Below are 20445 nucleotides of genomic sequence, written 5' to 3'. Positions count from 1 at the left end.
CTTCCATGCCTCAGGACAACAGTGGTTTGGAGATTTTCACATATGTGACAACTGCTTAAACCAGTTTAGGCTGGATTTTCTGCCAATCTGAAGTGTCACAAATAATACCTTTAACCAATGGGATTTCAATAAGTAATCTTCAGTTTTCTATTCTCCCCTTGAACTAATATTACAGCAAACTTCTCTACTCTCATGGCTTAAACCATAATATCTGTCCTTATGACACAGTATCTAAAACCAGGCCTAATTTCTTAAACAAGTGCTATTACCATGCTTCTGATCGTTTCTAAGGAATTTAGCTATCCTGGCTCACCTTCAATTTGACATTTATGTAGGCATGTATTCATTATTCAACCAAAAGTTACTGGTTATCTACCATATATTGGGTATATGAAGATAAAATAATTAACAATTTTCTTTCATATCAGATTCTCCCTTGGCAATTTATTAGCTTCAAGTTCTGCAATCTCAATAGTAAAGTACTGAGTGGGGAAGAGATATCCCACATTTCTAATACTGACTCTGTTCAGCACATGAACTGTTGAACAGGAATACTTCCCTGGTATCATACAAACCCTAACAATTTTTGCTTTCTTTTTATTCACTTTATGTGCTGTTAATTCTTTTCTCAGTCTCTTTTATTCTTTTTCCCAAGCCTACCCCTTGCTTTAGTCTTAGTTTTTACAGTCATTCTACAGTTCTTATTTGCCCGTAACTCAGGCCTACCAGCACCAATCATGAGCTTGTTTAAATACACAAATGACACTGAGAATTTAATAAGATGCTAATGTTTGCAGTGAGGACACAGGAACAGCCATTGCCAGAAAGTATTAAGAAAATACAAAATCCGCAGATATAAATATGTCCGGCCTGGTCCTTTTTGTCCTTTTTCTTTCTTGCCATATACCTATGTGGAAATTCAGTGTGGTTCAATTTTGAAACTTACACAACTGATACAACTCATCCCCATGTGCCTTCCTTGTCTGCTACACATACTGCACACACCAACCTGTTGTGACTCCATTCCTCAATGAGAGAACACAGTTATCTGTAGTACCACAGAAAGATTCACCCACAGATATCAGCTTTTAAGTTTAAAACAGATATTTCCTTTGAACATGTACTCCTACATTAAAAAAAGCTACAACATAATAATAAAAATGTTAGTTAAGTGCTTTTAATCTTGGAACCAGTATTTATTTATTTATTTAGAGACAGTCTCGCTCTGTCACCCAGGCTGGTGTTCAGTGTGTGATCTCAGTTCACTGCAACCTCCACCTCCCTGGTTCAAGCAATTCCCCTGCCTCAGCCTCCTGAGTAGCTGGGATTACAGGCACAAACCACCATGTCCAGCTTTTTTTTTTTTTTTTTTTCATTTTTAGTAGAGATGGGATTTCACTGCGTTGGTCAGGCTGGTCTCCAACCTTTGACCCCGTGATCTGCCTGCCTCAGCCTCCCAAAGTGTTGGGATCACAAGTGTGAGCCAGTATTTATTAAGAGCTTGTGATAACTTAATAGCAATAAAGGGTGGTGATGAATTTCACAAAGGGTCACTTATAGATGGTAAACCAAATTATACACTTTTACCACAAAATATGAAAGTAATCCCTGGGACTCATGACAGGGTTATTAATTTTCCTTTCCCCTTTCTTTCACTCTGAGAAGCGAGCCCGTGGGACATCAGGCCTTTCTTTTTTTTCCCAGGAAACATACTAAGTATCTTCCTTATTTTGAATCTTATATATTAACACACATATAAACTTAGGGCCACAGAGAATACTCAGAGTTCATGTAAACTAGATATTTACACATCCAACAACCTGGTATAAATGACAACAGAAAGTGAGTTAAGGCATGTGTTCTTCTTCCTAGGGGGACGAATGCACCATTGGACAAAATGCCTACAAGTAAAAATTATAAAGAGCTACCTTCTTAACAATGTAACATTGGAAAAGGCCTGAATAATTTTGTAAAGTTCTGAGTGTGTGTTTATAGCAAATAAGACAAATGTTTATATTTGTTCTAGCTCATGAGTACACAGGCATTTGATGAATTACCCTGTGCATTTTCAGTACTTGTATTTTTTCCCTAAATTTCTAAAACAATAAAGACAAAAGTTTTAAAATACGCTTCAAAAGTTTAGGATATAAAATTATCACTTAAATNAAGGCCTGAATAATTTTGTAAAGTTCTGAGTGTGTGTTTATAGCAAATAAGACAAATGTTTATATTTGTTCTAGCTCATGAGTACACAGGCATTTGATGAATTACCCTGTGCATTTTCAGTACTTGTATTTTTTCCCTAAATTTCTAAAAACAATAAAGACAAAAGTTTTAAAAATACGCTTCAAAAGTTTAGGATATAAAATTATCACTTAAATGTTTAAAAGCATGAATATTATTAGAGTTATTTACCCAATTGTTGATCATTTTTTTAAAACTTTAAATTCTGAAACAACTTTAGGCTTTCAGCAAAGTTGATATCCTTCACCCAGCTTCTCAATGTTAATAACTTACATAAAATCAGATTATGATTCTTAAAAACCATTAAATTTGCAGTGATATAATACTACTAATTTAAAGACCTTTCAATCTTACCAGCTTCTCCTCCAATGTCCTTTTTCCGTTTCAGGATGCCACTCAGGATCCCATGTTGCACTTAGTGATTATGTGATCAGGTCACTTTGACCAAGCGTGTGGTATGACTTCTTCTACCTCCTTTCCTTCAACAGAATGCTTTCCTGATGAATTTTCCTGCTTTTTCCAAAAATCTATGTTTATCTTTTAAATTTAAGTTTTAGAAAACTAATGGCAGATATTTAATTAAACTAAATGAGGTGTAGCAACATTGAGAAATAATTTTAGAAACAACTGGTATGATAAACAGAACCAATCATGCTTTGTTTGAATACTGACATACTTTTCATTGAGTATAAAAATGTACTTCAAGGAACAAATAGTTCAATGACTTTTAAAATACTCCTTCAGAAGACTAATAAATGCAAACCACTTGTTTTGGAAAATGTTTACAAAGTGCTGCCAGCCCTATATTGTCAGTATCTACTAGACCCTTAGTAAAGCTCCTAGTTTCTACATGCTGACTGAGCAAAATGCAATCTAAATCGAGCTTCTATATATCATTAGAAAGAGTAGTCAATGATGACATTGCTAGCAAAGCATATCCAGGTAATTATTTTATCCAGCTGTAAGTAATCTAAGGCTACTAGAAAATCAGCAAGCATGTGTTAGATACCTCCAGAGGCTGATTTGCATAACAGTGAAGCATCAGAAAACCTCAAAATGTGAAAAGGACAAAATTTTGGAAGTATTGTCTGTAAAGACATAACAAATCCCTCAAAAATAAAGTCTTCCATTCCTTCAACCAATTTTGTTGAAGCAGATAAAAATGGCACTTGGGTGCTCTACCAATGAAAAAAATGTGTTCCTCCCCACCCTTTATCAGAATATGTAAGTTGATCAGATCCTATTTAATTATATTGAATTCTGTAATAAGCCTATATATAGACAGCGTGCATATGTGTGTGTGTGTGTGTGTGTGTGTGTGTGTGTGTGTATGCAGAGAGAGACAGAGAGAACCTATTAATAAAGTAAACTAAAATACAGGAAGAAATGATATATGGGACAACATAACAAAACCAGATAACTACATGGACACTGACATTTGAGCTGTAAAAGATGCCAGTATTCCCCAACAAATGAACTTAAAAGTCTAGTCATCAAAATAATAGACCAAATGGGTGGCCAGGCTGCTAACATGTTTCCCTTCTCAAAGCACCTGATGATTTCTCATAGGTGAGATTTCCATTCCCCAGGGACTGTGACTTAGTCCTTACTGGTAAGTAAAAGCTGGGACCTCCTAGTTTAATTCAAACCTCTTTGTTTGGACATAAGAAAATGGCAAAACAAGTAACTGGAAGAGTTTTTTCTTTCCCATAAAAAAAGGCAGAATTTGTCATGAAAGATGAAGTGCCTACTGAGCTGGCTACTCACACATAGCCATTGTCTGGGAAAGGTATTTTTTTATGAAATGCTTTAGAACTCTAGGATCCTGGAAAATGAAAGCTAAAAATACCAAAGGGTGATGGAGGATATGCTTTGCCTCCTTCTTCCCCTCCAATCTGCCACCATGCTCACTGTTTTTACAGTTGTGTTAGTTTATTAGAAAAATAAAACTTGATTGGATCATGTGGTTACGTTAAAAAAAAAGCAGACTGGCAGATCTGACTGTGCATACTGGAAAGTGTATGACAACCTTTTTACATAGGAAAGAATAAGAGCAAATACATACTTGAAAAGTTTCTGGGATGAACACAGTAGCTGGTTAATTGAATTATGCAAGGAAACTGCTGGAGAATCAAATTTTTTAAAGTAAGTTACATGAATGAAAAAATTGGTATAAACTTACTCAAATAATGTTGAAAACAACATAACTTGCTAAGTAATTTACTGCAGTGCCTTAGAAAATGGTCTTGATCTACAGAATTCAATATTTGAAAGACTGCTAAAACAGAAAGGCTAGCAGTCAGGAGATGTGTGTTATAATCTCAACTCCACCATATGGTATCCCTAGGCAAACCACTTAACCTCTCCACTCTGTACTCAATGAGGGAGTTAAGACCCAAGGTTCCTTGACACTTAGTGGACCCACATAGTAATGGTGGCCCATGAGGTAGTTTTAGTATTCCTAAGAACCTAAAAGAAATCATGAATTTGTCTGAGACTAAGTTGTGGAGGTGTTCTGAAGTTTTTATTTGTTTGTTTTGGTTATAATTGTATCAAGTTGGTATAGTTAGCTATCTAATACTAAATGCAGTGTGTCCAGACCATGAGGTCAATGGGAGGAAAGGATAATAAGGGTTATTGATAAAAAAGGATGACCTTCAAGGTATTTTTCAGCTCTGATATTTAGTAATCTATGACCTCTATATTCATGTGGTGTGATTTTGGGGAAAGGAAGATAGAAAAAGACCAATATTTACTGAGCACTTAATTTGTACCAAGCAATGGTTGGGTACTCCACATACATTACATCACCTAATGCTCTCAAAGTCCTATACATTAAATATTTTTGCCTTCATTTGGGAAATGCACTACAGAGTAACTTTTGACACAACCAACTGGTCAGTAAGTAGCAGGGCTGGGGTGCAGATTCTGTCTGCCTCTTTACAGCACCATGTTGCTTTATACAAACTACTGCTATTAGTTCTTAGTAATTTCATTTTTCTAACTGGTAACTGGGTTGTAAATAAATGCTTTGTCCTGTCCTCATTTCCCTTGCTCAGCCTCAGTATGTTATGCCAAAATAGCCAACAAGTCCAGGGGACAAACCAGGGAGTAAAAGAACATCTAAGATATGTCATCAGTTACTCATCACTGTCAGGGTTGCTTTGCTAGAAGCTTTCCTAGCAAACAGCTTACTGGCTTATATGGACAAGGGGGCAATCTGCTGTGACCACAGGCAAGACTAAATGCTGTCACAAATTCAGTAGAATGGGGGATAGAGATTTACCTCTAATCTTTTATTTTTCCACACTCCTTGGGTTGGGGCTACAATACTTGTCCATTTTACTTAGTACTAACCTAATAGGGGCTATCATTAGGATCTAAGGAGAGGCCATTAAGAAAAAAAGTCTCTAGTACTTAATTATTAGGGCTGGAAACACCCTTCTCCAATAACATTTTGTACAGTGAGATAGCTGCATGTTAATTGACAGCATTTTTGTTGTCTCAAAGACCCTTTTTTCTCCAAGAAACACAATATTTAATATGTGTATATGTAAAATTTGTATCAGTTGTTTTTTTCCAAATGTATCTATTAATAAATCTAGTGAAAAGGTTCTTTATCATATGATAAAAGAAAAAACACTATTCTGATAGCCAGAAATGACTAATTTGGCTAAAGATAAGATCTGAAGGTGGATTTACATGGAAGACTATAATGACTACACTGGATTTCTCATTAGAAGGGCGCAGAGTCTTATGAAGACTTCATATTCCCCAAGAGAACCATATTTACACAATTAACAATTCTTTTGTTGGGAAAAAAGCTTTTCATTATTGCATGTGGACACATGTGGGCTGTGTAAAAATACAAGGGATGTGTAACACACGGTAAACAGAAAGTAATGATCTTAAACAGGCCAAATCCTTGAACTCGTCATTAATAAATGTCTCTCTTGCATTCAGCTACCCCGGCTGCTGGGAGCCTGTTTTCTTCAAGTACTTCAAACACTGAAATCCAGGAACATTTATTATTTTAATCCATTACAGGCAGTGCTTGATTTAACTTTATTGGTTGCGGTGGTGGTGGTGGTGGTTATAAGTGGGGGTACAGCAATGTTCTTTTACACATCATTTCAAAAGGGCTTAATTATATTTTATAGTTTAGGCCAGGAATTCTGCTTGTTTTTTTGTCTAACAAGGTTCAAATGGAGTTCAGGTCAGTGATGAATCAGAAGAAAAAGTCAGAGATGGTTATCTCTCTGAAATGAGCTCATCTCCCTCTACGAAAGGCTGGGCAGGTACATCATGTTCACTACACCACAGCACATGAGATCGCTCTGATATCCTAAGTTTGTTGCTTATTAGATAATTTTTATTTTTATGCAGCTTTGAAATACATACATCAGAAACTCAACCCAGTGTATATCTTCTGTATCTCTGAAGTTACTCTCCTATGCATTTTAAAGGCTTCCCTTTGGAATCCAAAACAGCTATGGCAACCACACAGCACTAAAACAAAAAATGTACATAAAGAACATTTTAAGAAATGCACAAGCTCTTTATCACAGGACAATGAATATATCTCCCAAAATAAAATCTGTAGAATACTGTATTTACATAATTTGGTTAAACAAAACAATACATGACTAGGTAAGCACGGCCGAGGAGCACATACCTCCTAGTGTCTTTTTTTTTAAATGTCAAACAGTCATAATTTTTAATCTCCTTCCTTGAGGGTGTGAAAAAAATCTTTTCTAAAGTAGTGGTAATTAATAATGTCTAGTGTATATAACAGTTACAGCAAGGAGAATATAATTTTTATGTTGAGATGTCTTCTCCATTGCACATAATTTCTAAGAAGTGGACAGGAGAATGACAGTATCTCATATATTTATGGTTTTTATTCTCATCATATTAGAAAACATAATATGGGACATTTTTTGAAAAAAGTTAAGATAATTTTACTTGTTCTTCTTATTTCCCAGCCAATTTTTAGAAATTCCTGTTCTACCTTTTTTTCAAATGCCTGAAGGTTCACCAGGATATACAGAAATATATCATAGTCAGAAATTATCAGCAATCTACAGATAATTTAAAGGTGAAAAAAGAAGTACATGCCAGTTTATCAGTAGCAACTTTGAACCTTGTTATAAAGTAATAGGAGGGAATCTGACCAGGATTAATAGTGGTACTCAGTCCTGGGAGGGGAGGTGTCATGTTTCACGGACCCTAGGCCATCTGTTCTTTCCCCCCACATTTTACTTCTGCAAAACCATAAACGCACCTCTACCTCAGGGACTATAGAAAGGCATTAGAATTCTTCTGCTTTTCATTATCACAAGATTCAGTAACTCATTTCATTGTCAAGATAATCCCCTTTTACTCTTTCTTTTGCGCTTGTGGGGTATGCCAAAATGACGAATAAAAACCCAGATGTTACAGACCCAATGAGGTCTCCACCTTTCCTTGAGTGTTGGGTTTAAGCTACTTGGGACATAGTGTCAAAAATGACAGGACCCTGATGCCCACACCCAATATTCATTAAGGTTTGTTAGTGATTTGTATAGCTGTCTACAAGCTGTATTTCCACTTCAATCCTCAGTGGCTGCTTAAAAGTTAAGTTTATCCTCTGGTTTAACTGTCAAAGAACTCACTTCCTATTGTTCAGGCATTGGACAGAGATGCTATTTCTTTCTAAAAGTAACAAAAGTCTTTGGGGTGTTGTAATTGGCTGGTTATTGCAACATATTATTTTAGGTAGTCATATCTAATTTAATATTTTATTTCCCCTTAGGCTAACTTGCATCTCTGCAGCATTCAAAGCTTATGACAACACCTTATAAGATTTTACTTGGAAGATCCAGTTAACTATAGAATGAAAAGTTGGAGCTCCACTTTTTATCAATTAATGACCTGGTTTCACTTTTCAATATATGAAAAGAAACTTTAGGTTCTTTACATTTTATTGGTCCTGAATTCAGTGAACATGAGAAAAGGCATTTTGTATATGTGAAAAATAATGTGGTTATGCTTTCTCTACTTTTGTTTATTCAGAAAGATAAGTACATCTGGATGACAGAGGCTGGGGTAGTGAAAGTTACGTAAACCATAGCCCTTTGATTAGAAGGAGTTCAACTCACTGTTTTGGCTTGGGTGAAAATCACCCAAGTCCTTATGGACAGGGGATCCTTCTAACTTCTTCCGAATTCTGATTAAAATGCCAGCCAAGATGACTTCATTAAGGTTCTCCCTCCAATCTTTTGTGGCATCTAACTTGCTCATATTCTATTTTCCTTTTCCTTATCTACATACATGGAGGCTGCCAATCTAAGTGCCCCTGAGAAAGAGCAAGGCAGCCTAAAGTACAGCTAGTTCACAGCTCTCAACTGCAGGCTCATTTGTTGAAATCTAAGGAGTGCCGCCCAGATAGAGCCATAATTTACTCAGACAAGGGGAGCTAAAATCTGTAGCTCACTCTCCACCCTGCCTCTGGAAAGTGCTACACTGCAAGTTCACAATTTATAGCTACATACTTATGGTTTCTCCAAAGCTACATATTTCAAATGGTAAAAAAAGATTGTGTTGTATATGCATGTAAAGGAAACTTTTTTTTTTTTTCCCAGAAAATACTACAGAATGGGATGGATTTAATGAATAGCAAAATAAACATTATTGGCCTTAAAATATTTTAAAATCTATGATATAATTTCTAAAGGAGATGTACTTTTAATACAATCATAGGATTTTCAGCAATATTATACGCCAACCTTAAAAATACAAGCATTACCTCTACTGAAATCAGAACTTTCGGGTCATTTTACCAAAGATTCATGAGAGAACGTAAGTATTCTAACAGAAACAGGAGTCAGGTTATTCTAAGTCACTGCAACACCAGTATCTGCAGAGTGGAATTAAAAAAAAGTCAAATCCCATGAAACTCCCATAGTTTAGGGTTAAATAATAATGCAGGAGGCTAAGAAGAACTGGTAGATATTTTTTGTAAAGTAGAAAATATTTAACCATTTCGTTTCATTCCAAACGATAACAGGAATTCCTTTAACTGCCTCAGTCAACAATTTATAAATATTTAGTTTTATAAATCAGTAAATAAATCTGAAAGCACAGATAATATAAATGTATTTGCAATGCCTGGGGGAGAAAATTCACTTACCCCTTTCCATCATATTATTTCCTTTTCACATACACTTCCTGTAAACTTATGATGGTTTAGATGACAAAAAAATTACAATCATTAGGTGAACTCAAATATTTTTGTACCTTTGACAAATAAAGAAACATACCTAAAACACATTCTCAATGGTGTTTCTCTAAATATTACTTAGCACACAAGATTCTTCTAGCATTACAAATCTATTTCGGCTTCTAAATTAAAACTCATCTGGAAAGGACCGTTTTACCCTGTTTATATAACATTGTCACATAAAGAGTGTTAAAAAAATACTTCACTAAAAATAGCTTGCGTAAGTTAGGGATTAGAGTAGTTTCTGCTGCTATAATTGTTCCTTTGTAGTTTTTTCCATGATGTTTTGCACAGTGTTTTTGACTGTGTTTATTAAAGTCAGCACATCAAAAAGGATCAAAGAGAAAGTGAGTGAGAACCAAAGAAACCCCAAGTGTGTTGTCTCATTGGGGAGTTATGCAGATTCGCATAAACAAGTGCAAATTGTTGAGGTTTTAATGAAAATTTTCTACAATTATTTTATCTGAAGTCATTCTATACAATAACATCTGTACAGCAGATGGCTATACTGTACCAAGGCAATGCTCCTTTTTCTTTCTGTTTAATAGTACATCTGAGATGACTACTTTTGTCACTGTGCTCAATTTGGTTCAGCAAATAATTTTGAAAAGTGCAGCTGCTGCAGATGGTCACAACAGTTATATAAACTGTAAAATCAAAGACACAGTTAAGTATTTCTGTATTAGATTCAAACTATAAAACTCTGACATGAACTCCATTGAGCTCAAAGATATACTACAGTATAAACAATTTCAGTTGAATGTAGAACGATGTCACTTGAAAACTACAAAAAGAAATATGACTACTGGTAGGAGGCTTTTATGTGAGTATATTTGTTTTTTGGTGGTGGATAGTTTTTATCACTCATCAAAATTATACTTTGAATATATGTTTGCATGTATTTTATCCAAATTGCAAAGCATGCATTTTAAGACATTTACACAATGAAATTAACATTCAAAGCTTATGTTTTATTTTAAAATATAGCTAAAATCAACTTTTTTGAAAAAAATACGTGGCAATCTCTTAATCACAATTTTCCAAGAAATCAGTCCTTATAACTATAAGTTAATAAATCTTATTTCAACCTTGCCAACTTTGTTATCATCCTAAACTGTTTGAGTATGCATAAAGAAAAAACTGTAGTAAAAATAGAGTTCGGTGTTCATTATAGTCTCATAACAACAAAATTGTTCCTATTAAGTAGTTAACCTCAACTCTGATTTGATGCAAATAATTATTTTAAAACATTTGCTGGACACTACACGTTAGAGTTGTATAAAGTATGTTTAGTCAAAGCTATAGTTGCTATTTTTGTGTTTAACTATGTTTAAGAACAGCACTGTACAAGGATTGAGGGTATGTAGTTTTCTTACATAAAGGGGAAAAAACAAGTTCCAAAACTAGAGTTTACTAATTTGTACAGCTTAGTGAGAAAAGGATTTTTAATATTTTAGAGGTGTTTCCCAAAGACAGACACCATTAAACGTGGAAAAAATATGAGTAACGAATAAAAAAAGCTATGAGGATGATAAAAGAAGAACCTAAAAGTGAGTACAGTATGTTTAAATTCTTCCATTTTGTTTGAATCTTAACCTCTCCCTGCTATGATTAAGGTACAATTGGAAAGGCATGGGAACAGACCCAGTGTTGTTTGGGTTGTAATTTATTTGTGGATAGACCAGATACTGTAGCCTCCAGTATTTCATAGTCTTTCATGTCCCATGAACCTTACCTTTTTCACTTGTAACTTTTAAGACAACTAAAAAAAAAATACAGAGCTTTTAATTGGCTTGGTCACAAATATTTCTGATGAGAAAGAAATAAATCATCCATGTTTGGTCTAAAATTCAGGCTTCTCAACTATAAAACTTTTCCTTTCTCTTTTAACTACTGTGCCCAAACTGGCTATGTGGAACTAAGTTACAGTAAGTCTACAGCTGCCATTTAATTACTTTTTGATAAGCAACTAAGGTGCATATAAGGATTTGCTTTATCTCCTGCACTATCCCCAATCCCCAATTTCCCCCCACAAATTAAAGTGGGAAAATACAAGGTTCCCCTTTGCTACATTTACTTTGAGAGCAAAATTTCTGGCCCTGTGCCCTGAAATTTTACAGTAGCAGTTTCTGTGATTGAAAACTGCTATTTCCCACCTGTGCCTTGCCTTTTCTCTTCCCCTCCTCACAATCCTTCTGCCCATCCTTTTTGAAAAAGTATATAACAATTTGGTCATGGTAACAGAAGTGGAAAATGTAGATGTCACTGCCAGTTGATTTCTCACCTCTCCTCCCATCAATGGCATTCACTTTGCAGAGTCTGTACCCCACTTTGCTAGGTTAGGCACAGAAGCACAGCTTTTCGTTGCCAGGTGTTGCTGCCTGATAAAATGCTTCAACCACATTCTTGCAAAGTTGAACCTTGGCTTCTGTTACACTTTGTGTAGCATATCTGCCACAACACCAACTTTTCTAAGTAAATGGTTACCAGTGACTTAATGCCATGCATCAGAATCACCCATAGTGCTTGCTGAAGCACAGATTGCTGGGCTCCATGCCCAGTATTTCGGATTCAGTAGGTCATGGGTGGGGTCTGAGAATGTGCATTTGTAACAATTTCCCAGGTGATGCTGATGCTGCTAGTCCTGAGATCACATTTTGAGAACCACTCTTCTAATGGTTCACAAACCTTGATATACTGTTGTTCCACTATAGCTGTTTTAGGTAAAAAGGAATTTAGGAATTAAGAGTTTTAGATACCTGGAAGAACATGCCTCAAGAGGAGGACAGGAACATAAGACATTAAAATATCTATACTTAAAGGATTTGTTCTAAAATTATCTCTAAAAATAAGGTCACAACCAGAAATGTCCTAATCTCTAATGGCCTTTATAACTTTTAACTTCTACATAATATAAATCTTCAGAATGATGCATTTTCAGATGTTAACAAATCATATTGCTTGTTCTGTCTCCCCGCTCCCCTTTTCTGTGACTTACCAGGTACTTTTTGTGCTGCTTTGACACTAAGGCTTCCATTGAGGTTTGAGAGAGATGCTAACAGGCATGGTTTACTGGTATGGGGTACAGTTTCCATGGAGATCACAATCTGAGTAGTTTGAACAGAAATTTTTTGAAAGCAGGAAACAGCTCTCCACATGTTTTCTTGAGCTGAAATCTTTTGCACTCCATCACCATGAACTTTGGGTTTAGACAACTTTCCACGGTAATATTTGGAGACTGGAAGATCATCCTTATTCACCATGGTGTTGGACATGGCTGAAGTCTCTTCATTATGTGCTGAACTGTGTGCATTTTTTATCTTCTTTAAAAAAAGGTGTATCTGATCCAATTTGGTGAAACTCAGGTTTGCTTTCAAAGGCTTTGATATATCCAAATTGACATCCGCTATAAAAGTAAAAAAGATAAAACAATTATTGAAGCTTTCTTATTGAATATAAGCCTTTACTTCTCTGTCAAGCTCTTATTTAAAAGTGTCCCAAGATCCATATTATTGACTCATTAGGATGCCAGAACATGATATATCTCTTACTCATCACTTAATGATTCTTTCTATGTTGTTACTTGAAGGAGTACTCTCCCTGGACTACTTGCATGCCTACATTCCTGGCCAATCCCTATGACAGCCTTGCTATCCATGTGTGGCCCTGATACAGCGAGGGCCACACAAGGATATCAAGGCTGTCCATTTCTATTCTGCCCTTACACTTCAAGGCAAAATGAAGCAGGTTTTCCAGTTTGTTACCCATATGAAACTGGCCTTTCTTCAAAAAAAAAAAAAAAAAGGACTTTCCTTACTACCCAGAACCATGTTTGACACAAATAATGGTATTATTAATAAATATTTATCCAAGTATCTGGCTGAAGTAGCCTTCCCTACCATTCTCTAATTGTTTATGCAGAAAATATCTGTTTCCCCCTTATGACCTGTTGCAAACCAGAGGAATCCCTGTACCTTTCCCTACACTCTGCACTGATAAAAGTTCAAATACCTTGCCCAATGTAACACTGGTAGACTGAGATTTCTTTAAATCTGTAGTCCATTTTATATGTACCATATACCAGATATTGTCCTTATTTGTCTCTTACTTACCTGACATGAAAACTAGCCGTATTGTTTTTAACCTTTTAAATTACCTAAAATCAGTTTCCATTTCTATTATTAATAAGACGTAAGACTACTAGTATCATTAAGACAGAGCATGTCACACATCTTTACAACCCAGTGCTTAGCACAATGTGTCTTACATATGCACGCATTCAACAAATGTTTGAGCTTAACTGACCCTAACAAGTGCTCGTTTCATGAGAGTCTGAGGATGTAACAGAAGACATAATCCCAAATGAAGCTAGGAATCGCAAAGTTATTAGGCATATTATTAAGTTATAAATCACATATAATATTCTTTTTCTGTGTGTGCAGGAAGACAGATCTATTGACATCAATATCTAGAAATCAAGGTTCACAGATGAACAGAGGCATCTTCAGCCCTGAGGAGGCTGGGCTGTATCTCCTAAACCTCTGAGGATGGGCACAGCTGACAGCTCTGTGTGGGCAGAGTCCACGTGGTCCTCATTCTCTTCCCTGGGGACAGGGCAGCCGAGACGGGAGGGCACACACAGGGGGGTACCTTCTTGCCCTAGCCTGGCCCGGTGGCCTCTGGAGTCAGGCAGCTGCAGCAGCTGCACCACACCATAGTGTGGATCCAACACAATTCTGTGGAGGGGTTCTGGGATTTCAGACTGATTGAATCTCCATGGAATGATGAAAATTAAAATTTACTTGATTATGGAAGTCTCTGATTCATTCCAGCCAAAGTATTAGATGAGCCACTGAGAATCACCTCAAAGCAATTGCTCTCATGGCCTTTGCCAGGGCGGTGGGGCAGCAGGAGGATGGGTGCCTAGGCTGGCAGCTGTAGCTCTTCACCTCTGTGGCCTCCTTCTCTGCCTTCTCCTCCATCTTCTGCTCTTTCTCCAAGGTAGCTACAATCTCGGCCACCTGGCTGGTAGAGGCATGAACATCTTTGTCCACGAACTCAATCATGTTGACGAGGTCACTGAGGTTGACCTTGCCATTCTTGTCTTCATCCAGTGCAGGGGCCAGGCTGGTGAGTTTGCTTTCTGGAATGTGTCTGCCTTGCTTCACAGTGCTGGTGAGCTCAGTGACACTGATGACATTCTCCCCCACAGGCGTGCCCTAGGCCGGGCCCAGCTTGCAGCCCCTGGTCCATCTCCAGGTGTAAGATCAAGTCCTCGATCTGCCCGATCATCTGCTGCACCCTCTTTGTCAGTCTCTTGCTGGCTTTAGATTCTTCCACATATTTTTCTTCACCTACTGGTCTTTGAGAGTTCCTTCTTGATCTCTTGCAAGTTCTCGCTGTAGTCCTACATGTCCTCCTTCAGCAGCTCCAGCTCCTCCTTCTCTTTGGTGAGCAACTTCTGCTCCTTCAGCTTAGAACAGGCATTGCTGAGGATGTCAATTTCCTCCTTAGTTATCTACTTCTCCTTCAAGCTCTCTAGCAGGGGGCAGTGTCCTTCAGGGTCTCTGACCACAGGACTGCGCCAGGCACTTCTGCCTGAGGTTAGGTCCCCGGACTTCGAGGGGTGGGTCCCACACCTTCGGGCGCAACATCCTTCTCAACCTCCGAGCACTTCTGCAGGTCCTTGCAGTGCTCCTGCTGGACGGCTGCCTCCTCCTGCAGCGTGGCCTCCAGCTTTGCCTTGTCCGCTTGCTCGCCCTCCACCTCAGCCACTTTCACCTGCTCTTCCTTTGCCACAGTCTCTGGGAGGGTCTGCAGTAAGGACTTCAGCTGGTCAGCTGACGAGAGGGTGTCTGGGAGGTACATGGCCTGGGACAGGATGAGCAGCAATATGGGAATCTCCTGGTGCAGGTGCAGGTCCGGACACTGCTTCAGCTGATGGGGAGGGCCCGCATGCCTCAATCCCCACACGCTGGCTGCAGTTCCTTGACGTTCAGGTTGTCCACCCCTCCTCAGCAATCAGCTTGTTACTGGCCTTTATGGAGCACAGCCACACAGTGAGCTGGAAGCGCCAAAGTTGTTGATGCCGATGGACTGCAGCTCCGGCAGTTTGCACAGGGCCACCAGCTGTGGCTGTGACAGGTTGTCCAGGGTCAGCTTATTCTCAAATAAATTGGAAAATGCATGATTTCCTTCCTCATTGCTGGGTCTCTCCCCTGTCCCCTGGATCTTCTGGAAAAACAGAGAAGTCTGGTGGCACTACCCTTGGCTGCTTTGTTCTTCAAGGTCCTCTCCTCGGTGGTGTCCTGGAGGAACTCTGCCAGCTCCAGGTTGACCCGAAGCTCCTTCTTCAGGCTCTCCTCCTTGATGGACTGGGTCTCAAATGTGGATGTTGGCATGTTGGGGAAGAGCTTCATGGTCACGGGCGGCATGAACTGGACCACCACGAACACAAGGAAAGGCACCAAGCCGAGAAGGTTGGCACAGATCCGGAGAAACTGCCTGCACTCCTGGCTGGTCAGGATGTGGCTGTCAAGGATGCGCCAGAGCATGAGCACCGCCATCTTGGTATGGATCCACAGCAGGCGGAAGTCACCGCAGTAGCGCTTCAGCTCTTCCAGCTCCCTCTGTCCGAGCAACTTACTCACCACCACCTCTGCAGGGTGGGGCTGTACATCGGGCCGCCTTCCTCAAGCTTCTTGTTCTTGTCCTTGAAGGATTTGAGGGACTTCTCTGCTACCAAGTCATCAGAGACAGGGCGCAAAGAGTGCCAGCTGTGCACAGGAAGGTGCCAAGGTCCCGTGACCATAAAATCCACTGTGGCGTGGGCACTCTGGCCTCAAGGCCTAAGAGCCGTGGTAATAGCCTCTGAAGGAAGGGTACACGGGGTGGACCGGAGTGCAGCAGCCAAATGGAACATTTGCGCCACTCCTCAACCCCAGGATGTTGGCATAGGTGAGATAAGCAGGATCCCCTGGACCACCCAGAAGTTTTCATCAAGCCTTCATGATTGATTACAGCATTCACTCATACTTAATATTCTACATCTTCATGAGCAGGGCCCCTTCTTACCTTCCTCAGACGTCAGGATCTTTGGGTTTGCTCCACGCTCTCTGAGGGTTCCATCCCTTGTGTTCCTTCCCTGATGTGGGGACACTGTGTTTTCTTATCAGGCCTAGCAAAACTCTGAGTCTTGTTTACAACTAGCTGTGCACTGGAAAGGGTCAGACACTTGAGTCACCTGTACACAATACTAAAATGTTCCTTTCTCCCCATGTTTTCAAACAGGAAAAACAACTTAATGTAAAGGAATTATTTTTAAAAATACTGTATTGACATATAACTAACATGCCACAAAAATTACCTTCTAAAAGCGTACAATTTACTGTTTTTAGTATACATAAGGTTGTGCAACTATCACCAGTCTAATCCCAGAACATTATAATCAACACACACACACACACACACACACACACACACACACACACACACACAAATATCCCATACTACTTAGCAGTCACTCCTCACACATGCTCCCCTCCAGCTCCAAGAAACCACTAATTTTCTTTCTGTCTCTACAGATTTCCCTAGTCAGGACATTTCATAGAAATGGAATCATATAATATGTGATCTTTTGTATCTGGTTTCTTTCATATAGCATAATGCTTTCAAGGTTCATCCATGTTGAAACATGTATCAATACTTCATTCCATTTTGTGGCTGAATAGTACAACAACATAAGCATATACCACATTCTGCTTATCCATTATCTGTTAATGAACATTTGGGATGTTTCCACTTTTTGGCGATTATGAATAATGCTGCTATGAATATGTGTGTGCAAATTTGCTTTTAAATTTTCTGAAATTTGTACCTAGCAGTGGAACTGCTAAGACATATCTGATTGCAGTTTTCCTACTAAGTGTGAAGGAGTATCCCATTGTGATTTTGATTTGTATTTCCCTAATTACTAATGATGTTCAGCATGTTTTCATGTGCTTATTGACTGTATATATTTTTGGAGAAATATCTACTCAAACTCTTTGCTCATTTTTAAATTGTTATTTGTTCTTTTATTATTGAATTGTAGGAGTTCTTATATTTTGGATACAAAATATAAGATTATTATATTTGATATATATAGATATGATTTGCAAATATCAGATATATAATTTGCAAATATCATATCAGAGATATGATTTGCAAATATTTTCTCCCATTCTGTGGATTATCTTCAGTTTTTTGCAGCACAAAAGAGTTTAATTTCTGCAAAGTCCAGTATGTTTGTTATTTTGCTGGTGCTTTTTGGTGTCATACCAAGAAACCACTGTTTAATCCAAAGTCAAAAAGATTTACACCTATGTCTTCTTTTAAGAGTTTTACAGTTTTATCTCCTAAATGTAAGTCTACGATCTTTCCTGAATTAGTGTTGTGTGTATGCTGTATGAGGTAGGGGTTCAGGTTCATTCTTTCATATGTGGATATCTAGTTATGTCAGCAACATTTGTTGAAAGGCATCATTTTTATTTTTGACTTGTAGAATTTGGGGTACTGGAAGAGGCTGGTGGGAAAAATATTTTAGATAAATTGGATGGCTAAAATGACTCACACATTTGCCTCTGCATCCCTGTATGTGGGCTTCCAAATTCTATGGCCTCACAGAAAATAATAGCTTTAACAACAATAAAAAAAAAGTGCAATTTTAACAGATGATCGTTAGAACAAAAACAAAACAAAGCTAAAGTAGAAAGAAGATTCACATGTTGGATCCTGAAACTGTCTTTTTTTGGGTTTATAAAATGAAAACTTAGGCCGGGCACGATGGCTCAAGCCTGTAATCCCAGCACTTTGGGAGGCCGAGATGGGCAGATCACGAGGTCAGGAGATCGAGACCATCTTGGCTAACATGGTGAAACCCCATCTCTACTAAAAAATACAAAAAAAAAAAAAAAAACTAGCTGGGCGAGGGGGGGGGGGCCTGTAGTTCCAGCTACTCGGGAGGCTGAGGAAGGAGAATGGCGTAAACCCGGGAGGCGGAGCTTGCAGTGAGCTGAGATCCGGCCACTGCACTCCAGCCTGGGCGACAGAATGAGACTCTGTCTCAAAAAAAAAAAAAAAAAAAAAAAAAAAAAAAAAAAAAAAAAAAAAGAAAACGTAAAGAAGGATCATAAGTACTCATTCTGTAGAAACAATTTAGTAACCTACCCAGAAGATTGCCCAAATATCCACATAAACCAACTGCTGAACCTAAAGGGATCCATTTTCCCTGACTGCAGAATGGCAAAGCATCCATAGAGACGTAAATACTGAAGCTACTGACTACTACCCTCATATCTCAGGCACCACTGTGGTCCCAGGTACACAGAAAAAAACTGTTTATATCTCTGGCTGCTTGCTTAACTTGTCTTTCTCTTTTTTCAATAGACTGGATCTCATTATGTTGTCCAGGTTGGCCTCAAACTCCCAGGCTCAAGTGATCCTCCCGCCTCAGCCTCCTAAGTAGCTAGGACTATAGGTGTGCACCACCGTGCCAAGCGCTAACTTTATTTTTGAGACTCAGACCTTGGACCACTTCTGCCAGCACACCCTTCTTGACTCTTGTTGATAAGTGAGGTGCCTCTCATAATTACTTTCAGAATATCCTGTGCATTTTGCCATTACCAGGCACCTATTGATATTATTTTGTAGTTACCTGCTTAGGTATCTGTCATAGTTCAGTGAACTGTGAGCTCCTGGACTGTCCTATATTTTAATATTCTAAATACCTAAACTACTGTTTGGTCTACAGGAAGTACTAATTGAATGCTGAAGGCAGTAAAAATATTTCATTTCAAAATATGGTTCCCAAGTGTGATGAGTATTTTAAATTAAAAACTCTTAGAGATCAACAAGTGCTAGAAGAGACATTTCTGCTATCTATGATGAAACCGCCCCACCAAGGAGAGCAATTGTTCTTGTTCCCCTCCTTGTTATCTCATTATCCTCTACAGGGAAGAAGACCAAAAATGTAACCACACCTGAACAGTCCCTTTGTCAAGACTGTGACTGTCCCAAGGTCATTTGAGTTACAGAGAGAACTATTTACAAGTTATTCTCTGTTCTCTGATCCAGTCATTCTCCCTAGTAGTCATTTATTGCCCCTCAATAGAATTCCTGTTCTATCCCTTCCCATAACCTGTTTTACCAGCATCCAAGCCCTCATTCTTTCTGTGACCTTGAGACGGTATGTAAGTTTCTGTACCTTGTTGTGATGCTGGGTGTTCACTCTGAAAGCTCCCACGTATATACATTAAATACATTTTTATGGCTTTTCTATTAATCAATCTGCCACATGTCAGTGATTTTCAGATAATCTTTAGGGGGCCAAAAGCCTATGGCCCCCACAATGTTTAATGATGTAATGAAGAAAATATGAATGAATGCAAGTCTGTCACCATTTTCTGCTGAACTCTCACAGGCTCATCAAATTAATTTATCCAAACAATCCATTAACTCCTCTCAGACATGCTGTATTCCCTGTCTTACTTAATGGTTCTATAATCCACCAAGTGGCTTTAGTCAGAAATCTGACTTTTTGACTCCTCATTTCATTCCTTCTTTCTCTGGTCCCAAGCCAAAAACTGATTAAGTTCTGTCAATTTTAGTTCTAAAACATTGCTTGATTCTAATCTTCCCTTCTCTCCAGCATTCCATCCAGTCCCTATTTTCCTCCACCATGTTTTTGATATCATTCAGTTTTTATAAAGTCTCCTAAATGGTTCCCCTGTCTAGACCAATTGTCTTTAGATTTAATCCAGTCTCCACAGAGTAATTTCCAAATAATTTGTTTTAAATGCAATCCTGAGTGGCTCACTCCTGCTTAAAACTCTTTATTGGCTTCTCCTTACGTAAGAAACAAAAGACCAAGCTCCTAAAAATAAAATAAATAAATAAATAAA

The 20445-nt window shown here is 38.3% G+C and overlaps 1 protein-coding gene and 1 pseudogene across 2 annotated transcripts in view; both read right to left on the bottom strand.

Moving 5' to 3' along the window:
• LOC108536531 (vacuolar protein sorting-associated protein 13B) overlaps positions 1–12993 on the bottom strand; it is a 180409-nt gene extending 167416 nt beyond the window's left edge. For both annotated transcript variants that reach the window (XM_017883361.1, XM_017883362.1), the window contains exon 1: positions 12504–12993. In XM_017883361.1, coding sequence (XP_017738850.1) covers positions 12504–12780 — 277 coding nt within the window. In that variant the 5' untranslated portion in view covers positions 12781–12993. The remainder of the gene's footprint in view (positions 1–12503) is intronic.
• A 1371-nt stretch (positions 12994–14364) lies between these two features.
• Positions 14365–18800, bottom strand: LOC108536529 (LETM1 and EF-hand domain-containing protein 1, mitochondrial pseudogene; annotated as a pseudogene).
• Between the last annotated feature and the right edge of the window lie 1645 nt (positions 18801–20445).

The sequence above is a fragment of the Rhinopithecus bieti genome, unplaced genomic scaffold (genome assembly GCF_001698545.2).
Source record: "Rhinopithecus bieti isolate Rb0 unplaced genomic scaffold, ASM169854v2 scaffold_14225, whole genome shotgun sequence".
NCBI lineage: Eukaryota > Metazoa > Chordata > Mammalia > Primates > Cercopithecidae > Rhinopithecus > Rhinopithecus bieti.
The sequence above is the reverse complement of the archived record's forward strand: the minus strand, read 5'-3'. Positions and strand labels throughout refer to the sequence as shown.